This window comes from Podarcis raffonei, chromosome 8 (assembly GCF_027172205.1).
Source record: "Podarcis raffonei isolate rPodRaf1 chromosome 8, rPodRaf1.pri, whole genome shotgun sequence".
Classification (NCBI taxonomy): Eukaryota; Metazoa; Chordata; class Lepidosauria; order Squamata; family Lacertidae; genus Podarcis; species Podarcis raffonei.
This window is the reverse complement of record NC_070609.1, coordinates 71076207-71101457: the sequence shown is the minus strand read 5'-3', so window position 1 is coordinate 71101457 and position 25251 is coordinate 71076207. Positions and strand designations below refer to the sequence as shown.

At 46.7% G+C, this 25251-nt stretch overlaps 1 protein-coding gene across 1 annotated transcript; it reads left to right on the top strand.

Moving 5' to 3' along the window:
• Window positions 1-1523: 1523 nt before the first annotated feature.
• Window positions 1524-25049, top strand: MMP23B (matrix metallopeptidase 23B). The gene is made up of 9 exons (XM_053400724.1): window positions 1524-2764; window positions 2840-4272; window positions 8247-8392; window positions 9628-9767; window positions 11743-11910; window positions 16135-16299; window positions 21969-22079; window positions 23116-23242; window positions 23947-25049. Exons 2-9 carry the CDS (start codon window positions 4102-4104, stop codon window positions 24119-24121), a joined length of 1203 nt encoding a protein of 400 aa, XP_053256699.1. The 5' UTR covers window positions 1524-2764; window positions 2840-4101; the 3' UTR covers window positions 24122-25049.
• The last annotated feature ends 202 nt before the right edge of the window (window positions 25050-25251 follow it).

Here is a 25251-nt window from a genome sequence, read left to right as displayed (position 1 = left end):
CCTTCCCTCCCTGCCGTTTTTTTCTATCTTGCTTCTTGACACAGGACTGAAAAAGACATGCGAGGTTGCAAGGAATATTTTCCCCTCTCCTTAGGCCAAAATTAAATTGAGCTGGATTCAACAATCACTGAGAACCGGCCAAGTCAAACAGCCAGATGTGAAAATTGAAAGAAGGGGGGGAAAGGTAGAAACTCTCGTTAAAGAGAAGGGAGAATTAAGAATAGCCTGTTGTGCAGCTTATGTAATACCATTTACCATGGCTGTGTGTCAAAGCATCTAAACACAGCCAGCCTCTCTTTATAAAAAAAAATGGAGAAAGTAACAGCATGGTTCAGTTAAGGACAGGGCTATTTTCCATCTTTTGGGGCAAGCCCCGGCCTGGTATAGAATCAGGGGATAGAATGCAGTGCAAAGTGTTATCAATTTTCATTTTTAAAGAAAGCCCGCAAGTTCCTAGTCCTCATTATGGTTAGGAAGATAAGCCTAACACCCACTTACGATCTGAAGCTGTAAACTTTTGACCTGGGGATTCTACCACCTCTCTCCGAAGCATGCTTAGGCCAGATCTAAGTTTCTTTTGTTTTAACTTGCTTATATTATAGGCTTTAAAAAGAAAAAAACGCCCATGATTCTTTAGCAGCTTAATTGCCCGAGCCTGCAAAACATCGTGCACGTATGATGTTGCGGCTCGTGACTTGGCCGAAACGGCCTCGTGATTTGGATCAGAAGGCCTGGGGGGCCACATCAGGCCTACACGATGGATGTTTTGCACGAGTGCTTCAGGCTTAGCACTCATCTCCTATGCCCAGATCGCAGACTTAACCTTGACATCTTGCCCAGGCTTTGAAGCCTGCTCAGGGATCTCTGCCCACTGGGGCTGCAAGCTGCACCTCATTCAAGTCTCATCATACCACCCTTTCGATTTTTATCAATTCCCTGCAAGGGAGGAGAATTGGGGCTTATTTTCCCAGGCTTTCTCAATTGAAAAAAACCTATCTTTCTCAATTGCAAAACCTATGCAAGCTCCCCCCAGAGTCCCGTTCTCCATCTGATTTTTCCCCTGGCACACACACCTCCCAGCTGCAATGCCCGCTGCTCGGACACCAGAGGTTTTCTTTGGCTATCGTGCCTTCAGAGCAAACATCTCGCTTCTCCTGACTTTTTTTTTAAAAAAAAGAGCCAGCATCCCTCAACTTCATATTAGGAGCTGTGTCTGTCTCCACCTCAAAGCACGAGGGGAACGAGAGAGCTTTGCTTTCCAAGAAAGTGCTCTCTGGCTTGAAAGAAAACCGTTCCACCCTCGCCTTGGCGTGAGCATGACCCTAACCTGGCCAGGGATAGCAAGCCATTTCCCTTGCTCCAGGGAAACTGCAGCCTTTTCTGCCTGTCTCAGATTGAAGGAGGCTCCAAGGGAGAGAACTGGGTAATGGTTTCTTATATCTCCTCATTGCTTCCTATAATCCTCTTTTTTTATTTTTACCCTGCTCTGGGGTGGCACCAGTTTAGGGCTCATCACTGAAAGGGAGGCAGATCAGCGAGTAGAGCCTTACACGCAGAAGGTCCCAGGTTCAATCTCTGCCATCTGCAGGTATACAAGAAGCTTGCCTTATAACGGGTCAAGCCATCTTGCTCTGTACTTCCTGCACTGGCTGGCAGCAGCTCTCCAGGGTTTCAGGCAGGGCTCTCTCCCACCCCTACCTGGTGATGCCAGGGATCAAACCTGGGACCTTCTGGGTGCAAGGCAAACGCTCTGGCACTGAGCTACAAGCATTCCCTGGCCAGGCTGGGAGAGTCCTATCTGAAATCCTGGACAGCTACTGCCAGTCAGTGCAGACAGCACAGAGCTGGATAGACCCAGCAGTCTGACAATGGCAGAGAGCAGCTTCCTATGCCCCAGCCCCCCTTTTTTCCAGCCTCTCCCTGCAAGCAGCTTGGAGGCACCATTTGCAATACCCACCAGGTCTCAGAGCTACACTCTGCTCTTCCAGGGCATCAGCTGGAAGTTAAATGAGTTTGGTTGTTGTCCTCAAACCAAGAGCTTGCTCCCAGCAGCTCAGGGCAGTGCACAAATCTCGCTCCCCGCTGTTTCTTGGGCTCACAACGCCCCTGTGAGGTAGGCAAGGCTGTGAGATGGCCACTGGCCTAGAGTCGCCCGTGGAGCTTCGTCAAGGCAAACCCAACCATTAGGTAGAGGCAACTGCAGTCAAGTTGTAGGTGCTACTCAGCAGCGGTGGCCGCCCTGCTTCCACCAAACTGTTCCTCTGGAGTTCCCTTCTGTCAGATGACAGAGCTATGTACACCCCCTGGCCTCACCTGCCCCCCCCCCATACCTATGCTGCAGCAGTGGAGGACACTGTCTCCTTGCTAAGACTGACATAAGTTTCCTCTCCCTGTCCACTTTGCTTTATATGCATGCATTTTTGTGTGTGGGGGAGTGCCATCTTGAACTTTGCTTCAAGCAACAGACTGGCTAGCCCTGAACCTCCTGGCTGAGCAAATATCTGAACTCAGCTCTCCCTGGTCCTCATTTGGACATTCTAACCACTATACCACACTGTCACTTGGCACCACCCCAAAATTATTTGCTTTCGGTTCTCCATATTTCTACTTTGCTTTGCGGATTTTTAACTTTGCATTGTCACCTTGTTGCGTAACCCCCACCGGGACCTTCTGGTAAAAGGTGGGGCTGAAATCGAAGAGATCAAAATCGGCATCCGTATTTTGGACGGTTGTTCAATTTCTGTGCATTTGGACACCTCTTAAGGTGAAGCGAGATGAGCGCCGCAACGCCAGAGTCGGCCACGACTGGACCTAATGGTCAGGGGTCCCTTTACCTAAGGTGAACCACATTTTGCAAGATGCTCCTGAGATCGAGGAGCCAGTTACCACCGATGTTTAGAAACAATGGGAAGCCATTTTGAAACAAGATGGCGGACCCAACCTTTTACAACCACATTGGTTTTATCCAAATTTTGCGTGATGCTTCTTGAGATCATGGAGCTGGTTTTCTGCTACGTTTGGAAGAGAGGGCTGTCGATGGCTACTAGACATGATGTTTACGTTCTGCCTCTTCAGCTGGTGGCTGCAATGCTTCTGAATACCAGTTGATGGAAACCCCAGGAGGGGAAAATCCTCAAATCCTGCTTGCTGCTTTGCCACAAGCATCTTGTCAGCCACTGTGAGAACAGGTATCTGAATGAGATGAGCCACTGGCCTGATCCGGCAGGATCTTTTTGAGTTCTTAACTGGGCGCCATTTTGAATCAAGATGGCGGATTGAACCTTTCCAAATCCCACCGATTTTAAGCAAAACTCCACTGTTTTTGTTCTGTTTCTTAGAACTCCCGAGTCACACTAGGCATGAGGCTTCTATATAATAAGAATAGTAAGTATAGCAGCGGTTGCTGGCATCGCCCTGGATCTCCTTGTTTTCTTTCTTTGATCCAGTGTTGTTTACCAGCTTGTGAAAGCAGAGCAACCAGATGAAACTGATGCTCCTACTGGTCTCTGCCCACCCTGCCTTCCTAGAAGATGCCGGTCAATGAACAACACATTTCCTAACATGGAACATCCCCCCCGATGAAATATTCCAAAAGGAAACTTCTGAATCTGGATTCTGCTTCTGCTTTCCATCCCACCATTTTCTCCTCCCCTCCTATACTCCCCCCCCCCTTTTTTGGAGCAGGGTGTCATTGCATAAATCGCCTCCCTGCTCCAGCTGCTGAGACACAGCTGGCTGAGCTGCCTCTCTCTCTCTCTTTCTCTCTCTCGCTTCCCTGAGCACAGCTGTTGGGCTGTCCAGTGGTGCCCCCCCCTTTCTCCCTCCTCTGTTAACAGAAAATCACAGAGTAATATGAAACGGCTTGGCAGGGGCTGCTTTTATTTTTTATAAAAAAAAGAAAATCCACTTGGCTCATCAAACCAAAGTTTAATGTAAAGTCTACTCCTCTCTTCCCTCCTGCCCCCCACTCAACACTCCCCTCCAAATAGCTTTGTCAATTTCCAGCAAAGTTTGCCACTGCTGCAGACACTGTGTGCATTGATTTCTCTCTTTCTTCCTTCCTGCTGTGTTGCATTGTTGTTTTTTAAATTAAAGCCAGGCATGGAGCATATGGAAAAGTTTTCTGCCGGCTTTTCTCATGGCTTTCTACCAACGGAGAAGCAGAGAAGCCCTAAATGGCCTTGCATCTTGAGTTTCTTATGCATTATTCCGCTCCTGGGTCTACTGGCTGCCCGGGAAGGTTTGCTTGAGGCGAAAGCAAGAAAGACTGAGGTAAGATGCAGCCCGTTTTCTTCCAAATATTGTGTGCTGTTTTAATACCCTGCCTTCCACCCCACCCCAAATTAGCTCAAGGCGGTTGTTTCATCCTAACGACACCCCTGTGGGGTAGGTTAGACGGAGAGATTGTGACTGACCCAAGAGTGCCCCACTGGACAGGGATTTGAACTCAGGTCTGTTGTACTTCACCATTTATTTTTCTTTGCTGTGTGGTCATATTCTATGGAATGGGAACTTAAATATTTGCTCATCTGTTACATTATATCTCATGGTATTGTGGGTTTGTTTGTTTTTTTGCAAGGAGGTCAAAGATTTGAACTCGGGTCCTGCATCCCTGTCCACTGAGCAGAAAAGACAGCAAAGATTTCAAGTATTGCCTCTTCATATTTCATTTTTAGATTCCTGGCATGGCAGAAAAAGCTTCTGGTGGGGTTAACAGTGCATGCATAAGTAGAAGTAAGGCCCACCGATTTTATTACTACACACACCTCTCAATTTTTTGATGGTTCCAAATACCTTGCAAGGTAGGTTACGTCGACAGACAGCAGCTGGCCCAAGATTGCCAATTGAGCTTCCAGGGCTGGGTGATGGGTTGAACCTCAGTTTCCCCAGACAATTACCCTCCGTGAATTAATTAGACTAATCTTTTAAAGCCTTCCAGACTGATGACTATCAAAAATTCCACAGTTTAAAGGTACATTGTGTTAAGAAGTCCTTGCTTTTTGTCTGTCCTCAATCTTTTAACACCCAGCTCCTTGGGATGGCCCAAAAATCTAGTATTATGGAAGAAGGAATGGAGAAGCCTCTCCTAAACCACTTTCACCATACTTTGCAACATTTTTATACACCTCTATCCTGCCCCTCTATCTTGCCCACCTCTCCTTGTCCCAAAGTCCAAATGCTGCAACCTTTCCTCATGGTGTGTGTGTGTGTGTGTGTGTGTGTGTGTGTGTGTCCACCCCTTGATCCTTTTGGCTTCCTTTTTCAGAAGCTTTTCCATCTCTGCAAGATCCTTTTTTTTGTGGGGAAGGGACCAAAAATGGAAGTTTCACACACTCCTTTCTTTCTTTCTTTCTTTCTTTCTTTCTTTCTTTCTTTCCTAAAGATTTGGGCGTGAGATCAGACTTTGACCTACTTACAGAGGCATTGGAAAAGCACATGTCTGTGTGCCCTATATAAGTTTCAGGACAGATCCTAAGCTAGAGAAGCGTCTTGTTTCAATACGGCATTTCCCCTTCCTCACTTCCGCAAGGGATAGGACGTTTCAGAGCCGCCTGCTTTTGTGAAGAGAGTGCAGAATTGGGAGGGGAACCGAAGGATCATCTAGTCCAACCCCAGCTGCAACACGTTGCTAATCGTGACGGTTTATTAGAACTACACAAAGGAGGCAAACAGACAAGGAGCTCAAGATAGCTTGCTCTCACTTCCCCACCCTCCATTTTTGCCTGACACCAACCCTGCAAGGTAGAGCAGGGCAGGGCTGAGAAGGAGCAACTGGCCCAAGATCACCCAGTGGGCTTTGTAGCCAAGTGGGGAATTGAACAGTGGAGGCTGGTCTATTAGGGTAAATGCAGCACTGCCCCACCAACCTCAGCCTGCCCTGGGGCAGCTCCTGACTGATATTTACTTCCATCCAATCCAGGGGGTGCCCCTGGCTGCCAGCTTCCTCCCCCTTGGTCTTGCCCCTTGTACAACTCAACAGGGAGGAAGAGGCTGGGGACAAACATAGACTTAGTTGGCTCAGCCAGTAGTTGCTCTGGCGCCACCTAGTGTTGGCCTCCCTACCTTCAACCTACCAGCCTCCAGTGGGCACCAACCACCCCTGGATTGCAAGCCTGGTATTTAGAGACAAGGGATGCGCATGGCGCTGTGGGTTAAACCACAGAGCCTAGGAGTTGCCGATCAGAAGGTCGGCGGTTCGAATCCCCGCAACAGGGTGAGCTCCCATTGCTCGGTCCCTGCTGCTGCCAACCTAGCAGTTCGAAAGCACGTCAAAGTGCAAGTAGATAAATAGGTACCGCTCTGGTGGGAAGGTAAATGGCGTTTCCATGCGCTGCTCTGGTTCGCCAGAAGCGGCTTAGTCATGCTGGCCACATGACCCAGAAGCTGTATGCCGGCTCCCTCAGCCAATAAAGCGAGATGAGTGCCACAACTCCAGAGTCGGCCACAACTGGATCTAATGGTCAGGGGTCCCTTTACCTTTACCTTATTTAGAGACAGGCTGACAGCCTTGATGCTTAATATTTCCAGCTCCAGGCTCCTGAAAAAAGGACCCTGAAACACAAGAGTCTCTGAGGCTGCAACCAGAGAGCTGGCAGCCCTAAAAAAAGCCCATTTGTGCTTGGCTGCCTTCACTTTAAGGAACCAGCCAGCTCTTTCCCTGGCTCACAGACCTTTCCTGCAAAAAAACATGTGAGGCTGGGAGTTGGTTGGCATCATGTGGCAGAAGAGGCTGATGGGGCAGAAGGCAGGGAGCCCAACAGCAGGTGGCGCCAGAGCCAGTGAGGGGCAGAGCCTACAAGTTTTGTCCCTGAGACTAAAGAGGAGGAGGACGTTGGCAGGCAGGGCCACCCCCTGGACTTGGTGTAATAAAAAAGGCAGGCAGAATGAGGTTGGTGGGGCAGTGCCCCTTTTTCCCTAATGGACCATCCTCCACTGTGTGCAGCTCATCAGGGCTGTTCAGACCAAGAGCTGCACACCTAGTGAAAGGTCTTGTGAGTCCAACATCTCAACTAAGCCAGCTTGGCCTCAGCTCCAAGACCAACCATTCCTGACAAGAGCTAGGGGGGAATCCAAGGCAAGATCTGGCAGTTCCTTGTTTCTTTCCCTGTTGAGATCCAGAGCCCATTTCTCATGCTAGTTTAACATTCAGGATTCCCTTTGCCCTGCAGAAGAGAGGAATACAAGAAGCTGGCTTTGTAGCAAGCCGTTGGTCCACCTAGCTACAGTGGCGTAGCGTGGGTTGTCAGCACCCGGGGCAAGACAAGTAATGTGCCCCCTAACCCGTGGATTTGCGCCCCCTAACCCGTGGATTTGCGCCCCCTAACCCTAACCCCCAGATGTTGCGCCTGGTGCGGCTGGCCCCCCCTGCACCCCCCACGCTACGCCACTGCCTAGCTACACTGACCGGCAGCAGCTCTCCCGGGTTTCAGATTGGGGTCAGTTTACAAAAATGAAATGCTGGTCGGAGTTAGTTTTGCCCTCAAACCGCCTTGTTCTCTAGACTGTCACCTAGTGGCAGAATGGCGACATTAGCTTTTTCATAAAAGAAAGAGGCGTCCCTTATAGTCTTCTTTTAGCCTCCCAATTGAATGTCCTTTCTATTGTTATATCCATGGCAGGGCATGTGTACATGGTTCTCCCTCCATTTTATCCTCACAACAATCTTGTGAGGTAGAGTAGGGTGAGAGACAGTGGCGGGCCCTCGGATGTGGAAGTAAGAAGGCTTTGTTTTCCTTTTCAACTCTGTGTTCATCACAGGCCTCACGGTTTCCATTCAGTTCATCTTCCACCAAAAGCCAGGTTATTAGTCTCACTGTCCACTGTGGCAAAATCACATGGCTTCCATAATTAATAGTGTAAATGATGTTATTCCACCCCCATTCATTCAATGCAAAGGATGGACATTGCAAATTGGGCCGTGAGGGGGTGAGTAATAAATTACATATTGTTTGCAGATGGAACAACATATTGTTTGCAGACCCAGCAAAAACAGCGGATTCTGATTGTATTTGCTGGATTGATTTCCTTTCTGGCCACGGAACAATTTTTCTGTTTCAGTTTTCATCCGAACTCTGTGACATTCCTACCCACAGTCTTCCCAGTGTGAATCATGGCTGAGTTGGGTCCATCACTCTAACCGCTACACCACGCTGCCTCTCACGTAACGGGGACCCAACCCAGAGGCTTTGGTGCAGAGCTGACGTGCTGAGCTCTCCTCCTGACCTGCTTGGCTTGGCTTTTTTAAGGCAGATCCTGCTCTTCACGGTTTTCCTCCTGGAATTCCCCCTGCTCTCCGAGATGGCAAATTCCCACCCCATCCCCATAGCCGGAAGAAACGCTACACGCTCACGCCAGGTCACCTGAAGTGGGACCACTTCAATCTCACCTACAAGTAAGGCCAGGATTTGTAGAAATACTAATAGTTTTGGGGGTGGGGTCAAATACTTAATTTTTGCAATGGATTTTCTCTGTTAAATTACATCTACGCCCGTTGTTTTTACAAATGCATATGCATTCTTCTGCATACCTCAAATACTCATATTTTTGTACCTTTTGTGGGGCTCGGCAAACTGCGTCAGAGGCATGGGAATTTCAAAGTATAACCGCATTTTGATTTGGCTAACACTGGAGGAAGTGCAAATTAGGGATTGTTTGGGGGAAATATGTTGCAATGTAAATTTCTCTCCCCTTTCCTGGTTTGAATACTGGTTTCTGGGAAGGTGTGGAAATGATAAAGGGGAGGGCTCTGTCTTCCATCCACACAGGCAGTGCAGACTTTCCATTTGGAAGGCTGGCGGACAAGGAAGCCTAGTGGGAGGGGAAATGGAATAGAGTGTGCTGGAAAGGGGCATGGCTGACTGCAGTTCTGAAGACTTGGAGGGCCAGGGTTTCCCAGCCCTGGTCTAGGCTGCAAGTCAATGTTTCAAACAGGAGGTGTTGGGATTTAACCTGGCACCCTTTGCAGGGATCTGTGAGGGCCCCCCCATCTCTCTCTGTTTTTTAATATAATTTTTAGTTATGATTTTCAATTTTATACATTTTACAGTCATTTTAACATTTCGAAACTCGACTTCCTTCCCCCTCTTTCTGTGGTTCCTTAAATTTATTTTTTTATATTTTCTGCATATTCCAAATTAACTTACTCATTTATTCATCTATTTAAATATACATTCTTATAAAACTGCAGGTTATTACAATAACCCTGCCTGTGTCCTTATCTGTTTACAGTTTATTTGCAAACATCCAATAAACCATTTCCATTCTTTTATTTAAAAGTTTGTTATCTTGATTTTTTATTTTTCCGGTAAGTTTCACCATTTCTGCATATTCCGTAAGTTTGTGTTATCCATTCTTCTTTCATTGGGATGACCTTCTTCTTCTTTCCATTTTTGGGCAAGTAACATTCTTTCCGCTGTCATCGCATACATGAATAGATTTCTATACAGTTTGGGTAGTTCTTTCCCTATAATTCCCAACCTCCATCTCTCTCTGTATGTGATACTATGTGATCTTCTAAGTCTGGGTGGGGCTGAGCAGCCATTTCTGGTCGCGATCCCTCTGGTCTCTATTAGCTCAAACAGTTCCAAAGCTGCCTCTTATTTTCGTTCCAATTCCATTTCCTTCCAGGATCCTGTCTTTTCCTAGGAACATCATCAACGAGAGCCAGACAAGGAAGGGCCTGTCTGCTGCTTTCCGCATGTGGAGCGAAGTCTCCCCCTTCAGCTTCCGAGAGGTGCCACCAAGGGCAGCCAGTGACCTAAAAATTGGTAGGGGTTCCTCTTATAGTAGGGGCGCGGGTGGCGTTGTGGGTTAAACCACAGAGCCTAGGACTTGCCGATCAGAAGGTCGGCGGTTCAAATCCCGGCAACGGGGTGAGCTCCTGTTGCTCAGTCCCTGCTCCTGCCAACCTAGCAGTTCAAAAGCACCCCAAAAAGTGCAAGTAGATAAATAGGTACCGCTCCGGCGGGAAGGTAAATGGCGTTTCCGTGCGCTGCTCTGGTTCGCCAGAAGCAGCTTAGTCATGCTGGCCACATGACCTAGAAGCTGTACGCCAGCTCCCTCGGCCAATAAAGTGAGATGAGCGCCGCAACCCCAGAGTCGGCCACGACTGGACCTAATGGTCAGGGGTCCCTTTACCTTTTACCGCATATAGTGCTGGTTTCAGAAGAAAACTCTGAAAGAGTGATGGGGGGGGTGAAAATCCACAGCAACCCCGCTGAGGACTGAACATGCTCATTGGTTACAGAATGCTTTGTGTCGGGATGGAGGGAGGACAAGGAAAATGGAATGGAGTGCCCTAGTAGAGGGCATGGTTGGCTGAAACATACAAGGTGTGACCAGAAAGTTCGGTGAATGGTCACAGAAATCAGACAGTGAGAAATATTCGAACCTTACAGGTCTTCAAAGTAGGCCCCCTCGGATACAATGCGCTGTTGACAACATTCGTAGAACCATTGGGAACTTCTGGAGAAGTCCTCTTTTTGTACTGCTTTCAGTTCCCTCGTCACAGCAGCTTGGATGTGTGAAACGCTGGAAAATCTGTGCCCTTTCAGTGCAGATTTCAGTTTTGGAAAAAGAAAGAAATCCGGTGGGGTCAGATCAGAAGAATATGGAGGGTGGGAGAACTCAGTAACTTCAGTAACGATTTCACGTGGACTATGCAAATCTTCCGCCATCATTCAGACGGACAAACTCAATAACTCACAAACTCTGTCGACATTTGCTGCCGTTCTGCTCGTCGATGGTCTGCCTGACTGAGGGTCATCTTCGAAGGTTTGCTGCCCATCACGGAAATGGTTAAATGCTTAAAGTTACAGCTTCATTTCCGTACACAATTGTGAGCATTTCATGGGTTTCCGAGGATGACTGTATGTTTGAATACTTCTCGCTGTCCGATATCTGTAACCATTCACTGAACTTTCCGGTCACACCTTGTAGAACAGCACTGCAACATTTTGTTGAAGTTACCACTTCGATATGGGGAAAGGGCACAGCTCAGTGCTTTTGCACTAGGAAGGTCCCAGGGTCTATCTTGGGGATTCTCCAGGTATGGCAGGGAAGACTCCCTGTCTCAAACCCTAGAGAGCCATTGGCGGTCCGTGTGGATGATGCTGAGCCAAATGGACCAATGGTCTGACTCAGACCATTAGCGCTTACTCTGGTTCCCACTGCAAGTGTTAGAAACCAAGGGCACAAGACACCAGCCACAATCCGTATCCATCCTGTAGTTTCTTGAGAAATGCTCCTGTTTGATGTGCTTTCCCTCAAACCAGCTTCTACAATTTTAAGATGTGTGTACTACCTCAGTATTGGGCAGCCATCTTGTCCGTTCACCCCGTCTTAGTGAGGACAGTGATGTTTGCTTCCTTGCACATATATTTCCACGACCCTAGGACATTTGGAATCATCGCAGTAGAAACAAGAAGTATGGACCTCGGCACTCGCTGAAAAATTAACTGAGGAAGTCAAGGCATTACCCAGAAAGATAACTTTATGACATTCTTTTGTTACACACGCAACGGGCTATCACTTAGTGTTTTCCCACAAACAAACTGCATTTGGAGGGTGCAGTGGGAAGAGGGCATTGTGGGATGTGGGGGATTTCATTTACTTTGAAAAATCAATAAATATTTCCCCTTTTCCTTTTTAAAATTAAACTGTTGGGCAGGCAGGGGCTAAGGGCAGACTTCCACCGTTATTACTGGTAAGTGATCCCATTTCATCATTTTCATTTCTCCCCAGGCTTCTATTCCATAAACCATACAGACTGCTTGGAGTCCAGTATCCACCACTGCTTTGATGGGACAACGGGAGAGCTTGCCCACGCCTTTTTCCCTCAGACAGGCGAGATCCATTTTGATGACCATGAATACTGGATCGTGGGCAACACGAGATTCAGCTGGAAAAAGGGTAAGGGAATCACGTGTCTCGATTCTTGAGGCCGACGTCATCGTGGGTAACATTTGGTGCCATTTTGCTGCCTTTCCTCATGGGATTTACACATAGCTCTTCTTGTGTGTGATTTTGCAGGTGCTTTCTGGGTTTCTTTCTTTATTTTTTATAAAAACAAGTTCCTAGTCCCTTTGGTCCTGAAAAATATGCTTTCTTTCCCTGAAAAAAATTCTGGACACTGCAGTTTTATCAGGGGTTTCTGGGACTACATTGCCCATAGTTATTGAGAGAAAGGATGTGCTTTGAATATGCTGTGAATATACTGTGTGAACTCAGCCTTGTCGCGTACATTATGCAAATATACTCAATCATAATAAATGCATATACTGGTCACAAGATTTCTCAGTCACTCAGAGGCCGCCTACAATCCTTCAGAGTACACCCCCCTGCAAAAGATCCTGGGAACTGTAGTTTGTTAAGGGTGCTGGGAATTGTAGCTCTGTGAGAGGCAAATTAACGTTCCCAGGATTCTTGGGGGCAGGGGACATTGGAATATGCTTTAAGTCTATAATGGGTACACAGCCTCACTTTCTTTTCAGCACAGATATTTTTAAAATATCGATTTATTTTTATTCTTGTTTGGGGAGGCCTGTCAGGCTCCTTACACTGTTTGGCTGGGAATGGGAACTGTTAAAAACAAAAAGCTGCCTGCAATCCTCTTGAGTGGTTTGCTAGACAATTAAGATGTGCCCAGACTCTTCCCATGAGGAGCATCAAAGCTTTCTGATGCGTTGACCTTCGTTGGGGTTGACTTAGATTAGACAGCTTCCCCCCCCCCTTCTGGTTCCACGTCTGTCTTGCCAGACATCAGGGGGAGAAAAATGTCTGCGACGTGAGCTGATGAAGGAGTTCTGCACACAGAATGTTCCAGATTTAGGGGTAGCTGGTCCAGATTCAGTTTTCGGTGACTCAGTGGGGCTGCTGCAACCACAGTTGCACAAACCATTCCCACCCCAGCATAGATCCAGGCAGTTGTGCTATCAGTGGGGAGAGGTTTTGCCTTGTTCCTTCCCTTGATTTCTCGTCCAAAAGAAATGAAAAAGGGGGGAAGGGCTGTTTACATTTTTGTTCACTTGGATCACCAGATTTCCTGCAGACGTGGACATTTTGTGGGCAGCAGATGCCTCCATTATGGACCGGGTTGCTCTTTTAAAAGGCTCTGCTTGACATTAAATGCTAAGCAGATGGGTCTTTAATAGGGACGGGAAGTGTCTGCAACAATTGTCCCCACCCCAGCCTAGCCACCTTTATTTTTTCAAACCTCCCAATTTTTTAACCCTACAACAGTCCTCACAGTGTGACCAGATGGAGAATTTGGACACATACCAGAACTTCAGGCCCTCCTAGTGTCCCTATTTTCTAGGGACGTCCCTGATTTAGAAAAGCCGTCCTGGTTTCTGATTTGATCCTGAAATGTCCTGCTTTTCCTTAGGATGTCCCTATTTTCATTGGAAATGTTGGAGGGTATCCGACCCCTGAGTCATCTGAAGGCAGCCCTGTATAGGGAAGTTTTTAAAAAGTGTTTAATATTTTATTATGTTTTTATATATCTTGCTCAGAGTGCTGCGGCAACCCAGTAAGATGTGTGGGGTATAATTATAATTATGGAATTGGGACGTCCCTATTTTCATCAGAGAAATGTTGGAGGGTATGGGACTTTAGATTGGCGCACTTGACGCAGATCAAATAGCGTGGCAAATCTGCTTTTGTTTTTAAAAAACAACTTTGGCGGTTAAGAAAGCTACAGTGATATGTGTTAAAAATTTGCAGTGGGTGAATGATTAATGGGGAGACATGTACAGTGGTACCTCGGGTTACAGATGCTTCAGGTTACAGACTCCGCTAACCCAGAAATAGTACCTCAGGTTAAGAACTTTACCTCAGGATGAGAACAGAAATCGCGCGGCAGCAGTGGGAGGCCCCATTAGCTAAAGTGGTACCTCAGGTTAAGAACAGTTTCAGGTTAAGAATGGACCTCCAGAACAAATTAAGTCCTTAACCCGAGGTACCACTGTAAAAGTAAATTGGGATGAGTGCTCAGGTGGGTGCCATTGCCATTATAAGAGGTGTTCATGGTGAGTTCCAGCACCTCTTTTTCTAGAAAAACAGTACTGTTTGCAACCGCCCTGTAAACAAATGAGAGTGAACGTGCAATAGAGCCTGGACATAGTCTAACCGCCTCATAAGATTGGTGCAAGCAGGTCAGGATGGAGACAGGGCTGGAAGAGAAATATGGGTCAGACTGCATTTAAAGGTGAACTTTCCTAATTCACACCGCTATTGCTAAGAGTTCTCAGAGCTATTGGGAAGCCCCTCTTCCCTTCCCAGAGCTACAATTCCCAGAGTTCCCTGGGAAGAGAGATTGCCTGTTATGCCGCCTTGGGAATTGTAGTTCTGTGAGGGGAGATTTCTCCTCACAACTCTCTGCATCCCTTAACAAATGACAGTTCCCAGAATTCTTTGGGGGGAAGCCATGACTGTTGAAAGTAGTATCACAGTGTTTTAAACTTACGGTGTGAATGTGGCCTTAGGTAAAGGTCAAGGGACCCCTGACCATTAGCTCTGGGGTTGCAGTGCTCATCTCGCTTTATTGGCCAAGGGAGCCGGCATACAGCTTCCGGGTCATGTGGCCACCATGACTAAGCCGCTTCTGGCGAACCAGAGCAGCGCACAGAAACGCCGTCGCGGGGATTCGAACCGCTGACCTTCTGATCAGCAAGTCCTAGGCTCTGTGGTTTAACCCACAGCGCCACCCGCGAATGTGGCCTTAAGTTTTATCTATTGGAAAAGTGAGGCTAACCTTTGCCCTCATCCTTATTGCTTGCTTTGTTTTATGGTTCAACTTCCCATGACAGGGTTGACTGCTAGGCTCATAGGAGACCCCCTGCTTGCCAGGCGCAAAGAGACAAAACCAGCCCACAAAATTCAGGCCATAAGTTCCTGGGTTGTAGTTTCCAAGCATGAGGTGGGTTGTTCTGACCAGTAAAAACCCTCCATTAAAACCCAGAGCCGTGAAATCACTGGAGGGGAATGCACTTACCGGTAACTGCCGGCTCTCACATCTTTGCTGAGATTTGCTGAGGTGCCAGACCTTGTGAAATGTGAATGGCTGGCTTCCACCTCTGAACGTCTATCCACATTCTGGCTTGATAGGGAAGGATTTCCCATGCGTCCTGTCTTGAGATGGCTTTGCAAGCATGTTTCGTATTTAGGAGAAAATAGAAAGGTGTTGCATCGCCTTGGGGTTTATTGTGCGTAAACATCGGCTGGATCTATACTGATTCGTAAAAACGCTTCATTCTGCCCGGACGCTGAGGTCCAGCGCCGAGGGCCTTCTGGCGGTTCCCTCATTGCGAGAAGCAAAGCTACAGGGAACCAGGCAGAGGGCCTTCTCGGTAGTGGCGCCCGCCCTGTGGAACGCCCTTCCAGCAGATGTCAAAGAGATAAACAACTACCTGACATTCAGAAGACATCTTAAGGCAGCCCTGTTCAGGGAAGTTTTTAACGTGTGATATTTTACTGTATTTTTGGTTTTTATGGAAGCCGCCCAGAGTGGCTGGGGAGGCCCAGCCAGATGGGCGGGGTATAAATAATAAATTATTATTATTATTATTATTATTATTATTATTATTATTATTATTATTATACAGCTCTCAATGCAATGTTACACTGATGATTTTAAATTGTTCTGCAGAGCCTTCTGGTGTCACATGTTTATAACGCATTTATAACGTTCTTACTTACCAGTATAGATTAGTTCACCGCCATCACCACAGATTTCACAACTCCTCCACTTTGGGCCAAGGGTGGGGGGGGGAATGGACATTTTAAAGATTGCTTCTTGCCAACAAGGCATCTTGTCTCCAAATCAGATTGATAAAACCCAACTGGTAGATTGTAAAAGGTTTTGCTTGGCTTGCTCTCCATCCGACTCTCCTGACTGCTTTTTGCGGTGAAAAGGTGGCATCAACCCGAACTCGGAACCCCAGTGTGTGAGCATCATTGTGATCTCAGGTTGAAATTGGATTGGATTACATTACACAGTACTGAGCTAGGTGGATCCAATGGTCTGATCCAGCGAAAGGTGGCTTTATACATCCGGTTGGTGCTCTGGTCTGTTGCCTTATTGATTTAAGGACTGATTATTTCCGTCCACCTTTCTATCTCCCTCTCTCTCTTCAGGCGTTTGGCTTACAGACCTGGTCCACGTTGCAGCCCACGAAATCGGCCATGCTTTGGGCCTCATGCACTCCCTGGACCCCAATGCCTTGATGCACATCAATGCCACCCTGACTGGGAAAAACACCATTTCGCAGGACGAGATGTGGGGGATCTTCCGCCTTTACGGTGAGCGAGAGCATTGTTGGCTGCAGGGAGGGAAAGCAAGGACTCAACCAGCAATTGCATGGTTAAGCACTGTTAGCTCTTCTGCTGCCCTGTCCCTTCGTGCAAGTATGTTGGTTGCTGTATGTGCAAATTGGCTTGAGAGGTGAGAGTGGAGACTGGCTTCTAGCTCAGTGGCAATGGTGGCTCCCTGGAGGAGGGGTTAAAAAGCCCTTTGTGGATTGGGTTCAGGCAGGGGAGGGGGCTCTTAGAAGTGGGGGGCTGCAAAGGAGCTAGATGATGAGCTTATAGGGGCCAAATGTTATGCTATGTTATGTTATTTTTAAAAAATAATTTGATTTCTATCTTGCCTTTCTCCAAGGAGCTCATGGTGACATATAATTTATTTATTTATTAACTTTATAATCCTGCCGTTTCTCCAAAAAGGAGCCCCGAGTGGCAAACAGCAAGTGATAATTTTTAAAAAATAATATTAACACTTAAAAATTAGAGCGTGGTGCTGATAATGCCAAGGTTGCAGGTTCGATCCTGTATGGGACAACTGCATACTTCCTGCATTGCAGGAGGTTGGACTAGATCAGGGGTCAGCAAACTTTTTCAGCATGGGGCCGGTCCACTGTCCCTCAGACCTTGTGGGGGGCCGGACTATATTTTGGGGGGGGGCGGGGAATGAACAAATTCCTATGCCCCACAAATAACCCAGAGATGCATTTTAAATAAAAGCACACATTCTACTCATGTAAAAACACACTGATTCCCGGACTGTCCGTGGGCCAGATTTAGAAGGCGATTGGGCCGGATCCGGCCCCTGGTCCTTAGTTTGCCTACCCATGGACTAAATGATTATCTTTTTTATTATTATTATATTTTTATTGGTTTTCAAATACAAAAACAAAATTACCGTATTTTTCGTCCCATAGGACGCTCCGTCCCATAGGACGCACCTACTTTTTTGGGGGGGAAATAAAGGGGAAAAAAATCCCCTTTATTTCCCCCCCAAAACCAGGTCGGGGAACAGTGGGATGGCGGCGCTGCCCCTCCCCGCTGTCCCCCGAGCTTGTGGGGCTGGCCGATGTCTGCCCGGCGCGAGGGGCGCTCTGCTTCAGGGCGCCCCACGCGCCGGGTGGCAGGCTGCGGACACCTGCGCGAAGCACGGGCCGTCCTCCGAAGGGCGCCCCGTGCTCCGCGCTGCAGACTGCCGCCCGCAAGCCTTGCGCGCCCGGGGGAAGTTCCCCCCGTGCACAAGGCTTGCCAACACCTGCGCGAAGCACGGGGCGTCCTCCGAAGGGTGCCCCGTGCTGCCGCCCGCAAGCCCGTGCGCGCCCGGGGGGAGTTCCCTGGGGCACGCAAGGCTTGCGGACACCTACGCGAAGCACGGGACGTCCTCCGAAGGGCGCCCCGTGCTCCAGGCTGCCACCCGCAAGCCTTGCGCGCCCGGGGGGAGTTCCCCGGGGCGCGCAAGGCTTGTGGAAACCTACGCGAAGCACGGGACGTCCTCCAAAGGGCGCTCCATGCTCTGCGCTGCAGGCTGCCGCCCGCAAGCCTTGCGCGCCCGGGGGGAAATCCCCCGGGTGCGCAAGGCTTGCCAACACTTGCGCAAAGCACAGGGTGTCCTCTGGAGGGCACCCCATGCTCCGCGCTGCAGGCTGCCGCCTGCAAGCCTTGCGTGCCCGGGGGAACTCTTGCACCGACACCTCTCGCTCTCCAGGCTTCAGCGAAAGCCTGCATTCGCCCCATAGGACGCACACACATTTCCCCTTCATTTTTGGAGGGGAAAAAGTGCGTCCTATAGGGCGAAAAATACGGTATACATTCCACACATCTTGATTACATCTTGCTTCTCTTTTTTGACTTCCCTCAATCTGTCTGCAATTCCTTCACTTTATTACTTTTTCCACATTTCTACCCATTGTTGTTAATACTGTTAACTTCAGTTCCTTTTTAAAACTTATTTTCACATTTTCCCATCACAGAGCTTCCTTAAAACTTACAAACATAATCTGATTATAACTCAGTTTTTGCAAATATTGAATAATTTCCCCCCAATCTTCTATAAATCTTTGATCTCGTCGGTTCCGGATCCTTCCTGTCATTCTATCCAGTTCTGCATAGTCCATCATTTTGGTTCTCCATTCTTCTATCGTAGGTAGCTCCTCTTGTTTCCATTTCTGGGCCATCAATATTCTTGCTGCTGTCACTGCATATAAAAGTAACTTCTTTTCTTTCTTATTTATCTCATTACCTGTAATGCCTAGTAAGAATGCTTCTGGTTTCTTAACAAATGTATATTTCAACATTTTCTTCAATTCATTATAAATCATCTCCCAAAAACATTTTACCTTCTTACATTCCCACCACATATGAAAAAAGTACCTTCTTTTTCCTTACATTTCCAACATTTGTTACTTGTCTTATACATTTTTGCTAGCTTCACAGGTGTTACATACCATCTATACATCATTTTCATAACATTTTCTTTTATGACTGTACATGCAGTAAATCTTAGACCATCTTTCCAAAGTCTTTCCCAGTCCTCCATTTGTATATTATGCCCTATATCTTTGGCCCAATCAATCATAACTGATTTTACCTCCTCATCCTTCGTGCACCATTCCAATAATATCTTATACATTTTTGCTAGAATCTTATAATCATTGTTCAATATTTCTGTCTGAAATTTTGATTCTTTATCAGCAAAACCCCTCTGGTTTAAATCTTTTCTAAACATCTCATTAATTTGAAAAAAATGCAGCCAATCATTCACATAGTTCTTAACTTCTTCAAATGGTTTCATTTTCCATTTTCCTTCACTTTCACATATTAACTTCTCATATGTCACCCATCCCCCTGTCATATTGACTTTCTTCACACTCATCGCCTCTAGCGGCGACAACCAATATGGAGTTTTTTGTTCCAACAAATTTTTATATCTTTCCCACACTTCAATCAAAGACCTTCTTATAATGTGATTTTCAAATCCTTTATGTACCCGTTTCTTGTCATACCACAAATACGCATGCCACCCAAATCTATTGTCAAAACCTTCAAGATCTAACACATCCGTGTCTTCTAGTTTCATCCATTCCTTCAACCAACAGAGGCAAGATGCTTCATAGTACAATTTCAAGTCTGGCAGGGCGAAGCCTCCTCTTTAGCATCTGTCAATATCTTAAATTTTATCCTCGGCTTCTTACCCTGCCAGATATACCTTTAAATTTCTCTTTGCCAATTTTTAAAGATTGCTGCCCCTTTGATTACTGGAACTGTCTGAAATAGAAATAACATCTTCGGTAGCACATTCATTTTTATTGTTGCAATTTTCCCCCAAAATGACAATTTCATTCTTCCCCATATCTCTAAGTCCCTTTTGATCTTATTCCATGTTGGAATATAATTATTCTGAAACAAGTCAATACTCCTGGGGGTTAACCATACTCCTAAATATTTAACTTTCTTAACCACTTCAATCTCAGTTTGCTGCTGTAATCTATTAACTGTCTCCTGGTCTATATTTTTGGTAATTGCTTTAGTTTTTTTCTTATTCAAAATAAATCCTGCCAACTGACCAAACTGATCAATTTCTTTCAGCACTTCTGTTACTGTGTTCATAGGATCTTCCAGAGTTAGTACTAAATCATGGACTAGATGATTATCAGAGTCCCTTTCAACTCTGCAATTCTGATTCCTCTAGGAAAACACCTTTTAAACAATTCCGACACACATGGCAGGCTGTATGTGGCTCCCCCTCCATTTTATCCTCAAAACAACCCTGTGAGGTAGGCAGGAGTGAGAGACAGGGACTGGCCCCCTAGCCCTGCAAGGAGATCTTCACAGCTGTGTTGTGGGATTTGAACCCAGGTCTCCCAGGGACCTAGATTCTGGCACTCTAACCACTACACAAAGCTGCCTTCTTGAGTGCCAGCTTGCCTGTCTCTTTGCTGCTTCCCTGCAGAAACGTGTTTACATCAGTGGCTCTCTCTCCTCTCCTGAAAGCAGCATTTATCCCTGCAGGCCGCACCGCACGCCTTCAGTTTGGAAGTTACTGTCTCCAACTTCCCCAGATTTCCTGAGGCTGGGCCTCTGAAAACTAGTATTGGGGAGAGAAAATGATACGTTTCTGGTCCATCATAGAAATTCTGTGAAATGCTATATTTACAGCGGAGGGTGAGGTGGGGTGAGGAGAAAACGGCCTGATGAGAACATAGCTCTGGCAGCGGAGGGATCAGAAACCAGCCTTGTTTTCCTACAGTTTGAAAAAAGGGTTGAATTGGCATTGCCGTCGAAGGACTGCTTTCTGTGCCAAGCCTGTGCCACCTCCCCAGTCGCACGTTTTGCTCCTTCTAATAACAAGTGCCAATAGCTGTGAAGCCAAAACGGGCTCCAGCTGAGCTTGATTTTCTTTCTATTTTTGGGTGGTGGGTGGGTTGTTATAAAGTGGTACCTCGGGTTACAGACACTTCAGGTTACAGACTCCGCTAACCCAGAAATAGTACCTCGGGTTAAGAACTTTGCTTCAGGATGAGAACAGAAATCGTGCTCTGGCAGCGCAGCAGCAGCAGGAGGCCCCATTAGCTAAAGTAGTACCTCAGGTTAAGAACAGTTTCAGGTTAAGAACAGACCTCCAGAACGAATTAAAAGTACTTAACCCGAGGTACCATTGTAATGTATTATATGAGCTTGGCCTTGCTGATGCAGCCAGGTTTATTTATTTCCTTCCCCTTTCTCCTTTGACCTGGGCATCTTTTAAGACTCAGGGTCAGAAGGGAACCTGGAGGTAGGCCAACGTCAGGATCTCCAGTGCTGCATGCAAAACACAACGGGGTGGGAGGCATTTTTGCAGCCCCCAAGGGCCGGCATTGTCTCCTAGGGCCACCTGCCAGAAGTGGGCGGGACCAGAGGAAAAAAGTAGGCGGAGCAATGAATGCATGACTCTTAACCCTTTGTGCAGCAAGATTCTTCTTACATTCTGGTGACCTGGCAAGTTTTCACATACAGTGGTACCTCGGGTTACATACGCTTCAGGTTACAGACTCCGCTAACCCAGAAATAGTACCTCGGGTTAAGAACTTTGCATCAGGATGAGAACAGAAATCGTGCTCCGGCGGGGCGGTGGCAGGAGGAGGCCCCATTAGCTAAAGTGGTGCTTCAGGTTAAGAACAGTTTCAGGTTAAGTACGGACCTCCAGAATGAAGTACTTAACCCGAGGTACCACTGTATATTTATAAATATGCTTCTTCCACTCAAACCATCCACGCTCCAAAGCATGCTTTTTCAACTGTTGGAACAAAGAAAAATTAAAGACTCGGCTGAAAGATCAGTTACCTTGGAATCCTCCTCTACAAAGTTTTTCATGCTGGTTGGTTGCTACAGGAACCTTTACCCAGTAACTAGTGCCTTGAGCTTGCTTTCTTCCAGGTCCCTCCTCATATCTTTTCCTTTTATGCTATTTCATAAGCTTGAAGGCATGGGCTTTCTTACCACTGCTATCTGTAAGCCACTCATGTATAGCCTTTCTCAGATGAAAAGCAGGATTTAAAAAATGCTTCCGATAAATAAATACGTGGGTACATTTCCGTTGACAGGACCAACATCGGTTGAAATCAAAGTGCACAAAGTTCAATCAGCTTTTGAAAAGTTTTTATTGCCACCTTTAATGAATCTTCCTACTTCAGGCTGTAAAGATCGAATCTTCATATGTCCTTCATGGTCTCAGAAAGGCTACTGCAGAACGCGCAGGAAGTTTATGAAGAAAAATTGTCCGTATAGCTGCGGCTTTTGCTCAGGTAATGAATATACTTTGCTTTGAATCCAGCATTCAAGGATATCTGCTTCTAAAAGGGATATATAATATATTTATAAGCAATAGACGCAAGGGAAGAATGCTCTTTTGCTAGGCGGATAGCTCGGCCTGTCCAGGATAATGGGCTGATATTTTATTAATGGGAGCTAATGACAGGCTACATTCTCCTGATAGCTGGGAGTCTCTCTCTGGTGTTTGGAATGCAACATCCAAGAGAGTTTAGGAAGATGGGATGCCTCACGGGAAGCGATTCATAAATGATAATATGATCATGTCTTTTTTAATAGAATATTTATATACCTTTACTCATTTTTTTAAAAAAATCCGAGTGGTTTACAACAACCACTCGTGAAGCCATTAAAACATTTAAGATCAGATATCGGATAACTGTTGTTTGTTAATTGCCTGCGTAAGCCTGGAGGCATAGAAAAGTTTTCAGCAGGCATTTAAAAGTTGAAAAACAAGGTGCGTGATGAATCTCTATGGGCTGAGTTCCCACATGACTGGGCCAATGACACTAAAGGCTGCATTTGTGTTGATTTCAAATTAGCATCACCAATTGGGGGAATGACCAGCTATGCTCCTGCAGGTTATCAAACCAGAATATAAAGGTTCATGTGGTCCCTGAGTTGTTCAGGACTTTGTTAAGACAAGGCCCTTGAACCTGGCTCAGTAGCAGTTGCGTCAGGGATTCTTAAGATGTGATTCCTGCATTGCAGCAGGGGGTTGATCCCTGGGGAGCCTTTCAACCCAGTGTTCTTTACACTGGCTGGCAGCAGCTCTTCAGGTTTTCAGATTGGGGTCTCTCTCAACCCTGCTGGGCATTGAACCCGGGACCTTCTGCATGCAAGGCTGATGCTCTAACCACTGAACTCCAGCCCTTCCCCAAGATGCCTCGATTTTCAAAATTAGTAAGACAACAGCAGGAAGACAATCGTGTAATCCTAAATCTGTAGCTCAAAGATGACAATATGTCCTTTTTGTTTTGATCCCCCTTCCCTTCCTTGTTCTGCTGGCAGAATTCCCGTTCCCAACGGTGATAACAACGCCGCTTCCCCCGAGGATGAAAACGAGGATTGTTCCCGAAGGCAGGAACGTTACCTTCCGCTGTGGCCAGAAGATCATTCATAAAAAAGGCAAAGTTTAGTAAGTAATCTCACTTGGGGGTGAGCCAGACATGCATGCATGTCTCTTTAACTTTTTGGTTTGGAATGCGTGTCTGTATGTGATCTTTGGGAATCCTTAGAATTGTGCAGTTGGAAGGAATCCCAAAGCTCATCTAGTCCAACTCGCTGCAATGCAGGAAAGCGGGTTACAGTGGGGCCGCGCAAGACGAATGCCTCGCAAGACGAAAAACCCGCTAGATGAAAGGGTTTTCCATTTTTCGATGCGCTTGGCAAGACGAATTTCCCTATGGGCTTGCTTCGCAAGATGAAAACGTCTTGCGAGTCTTGCGATTTTTTTCGCTCCCCCCCCTTTTTCTAAGCCGCTAAGCCTTTAATAGCCGCTAAGCTGCTAAACCGCTAATAGCGCTAAGCCGCTAATAGGGTTGCTTCGCAAGACGAAAAAACCGCTAGACGAAGAGACTCGCGGAACGGATTATTTTCGTCTTGCGAGGCACCACTGTACCTTGAATTAGGGACAACCAGCACCAGGGGTTACATAGAAAGCTGACTTATACTGAGTCAACCATTCCTTGGTTCCAGTCACCCTCTTGTGCACATGTTCCAGCTTGTCGATATCCTCCTTAAAATGAGGCACCCAGAACTGGACACAGGACTCTAGGGCATGGTTAAAGGGATAAAACCTGGTGAATATCAACCTTCCCCTCTTGCTTTTCCCACACACAGCTGGTATAAAGAGAAGGAGCTTCTGGAATACTCCTATCCGGGATACCTGTCTCTGAATGACGACCACATGAGCATCATAGCCAACGTCATCAATGAAGGGACCTATACTTGTGTAGTGAAGAAAAAGTCTCAGATCCTCACCACATATTCCTGGAGGGTCAGGCTGAAGCACTAGCAGGGAACCCGTTGCAAAGGACTTTGGTATAACCCAAGTGGTTCTGTCCCATGTTGGGTTTCCTCTTTTCTGCCTGTCGTTTTGTGTATCTAACTTTCAGCAATGCACCCGATCTTAAAAACGGCAAAGCCCATCCACAGGTGTGGTTTGGGCAGTGTGTGGGGAGGCTGGGCCTTCCTCCCCAACAGATTACTGCTTCCAAAAGGAGATGAGTACAAAATTCATCTGGTCTGTATATTTTAGTTTTAGCAGGTCAAAGAGATGGGAGCTAGAATGGCTGTTTTGTTTATCTTGCTAGCGTTACGAAAAGAGAGTCTGTAAAATGTATTGGGGGGGACCCAAAGAAAGCCCACACACCTGTGGACATCTAGGTCTGGAGAGGTCCCAACAGCTTTGGGAAGTGGAAATATCTAGTGGCTACCAGATGGAGAATAACCAAAATGTCACCTTGGTAATAAATTCAGCTGCAATATTGCTATTGCTGCAGTTAATATTGATTTTCCTTACAAAAGCGATGAAATGATAAGATGTAGAAGCAGGTGATGGGGAACCTTTGGCCCTCCACTTGTTGCTGTGCTACAACTCCCTGCTTGCTGGTGCTGGTGGGAATTGTAGTTCAGCGGCACTTGAAAATGCTACGTAGCTCCTAGGTGTAAAGATCGCATATTCCTCAGAGTAACAAAAAAGATTTATCCACCATGAGCCATCAACTCTCTGATTTGCTTTCTGTGATGGCAACTCAAGCAAGCTTACGAGACGCTGTTAAATTCCTTGCATATGTTGTGATGCACTTATCCGTCGGTCGAGCCTCTTGAAGAGCTGTCTACAGCTTCTGGAAAGCTAAAGGACAGTTGATCCTCTAGGAATTTCACTGGTAAATTACTGCGGTTCTCCTGTTTGAATAAAGTGCTTCCTGACTCTGCCGTCATTCTTGTCGTTGATGTAGAAATTATGCTGCCCACAAATCCTTCTAAGAGAAAACCAGGTGCCCCCAATAAATTAGGTTAAGAGAGCACCGGCAGACAGCTGCATGTTTGTGTTAAACCCTTCTTGACCTATAATTACCCCACCCTCTTGCATTCGCGAAGCCATCAAAATGAATCGCAGTACATAATCATCCACAGAGGGAA

Coding starts and splice junctions, on each gene's coding strand:
- MMP23B (XM_053400724.1), top strand. CDS start 4,102: ATGGAGCATATGGAAAAGTTTTCTGCCGGCTTTTCTCATGGCTTTCTA. Junction 8,393..9,627: donor CACTTCAATCTCACCTACAA/GTAAGGCCAGGA, acceptor ATTTCCTTCCAG/GATCCTGTCTTTTCCTAGGA. Junction 22,080..23,115: donor TAGCTGCGGCTTTTGCTCAG/GTAATGAATATA, acceptor TTCTGCTGGCAG/AATTCCCGTTCCCAACGGTG.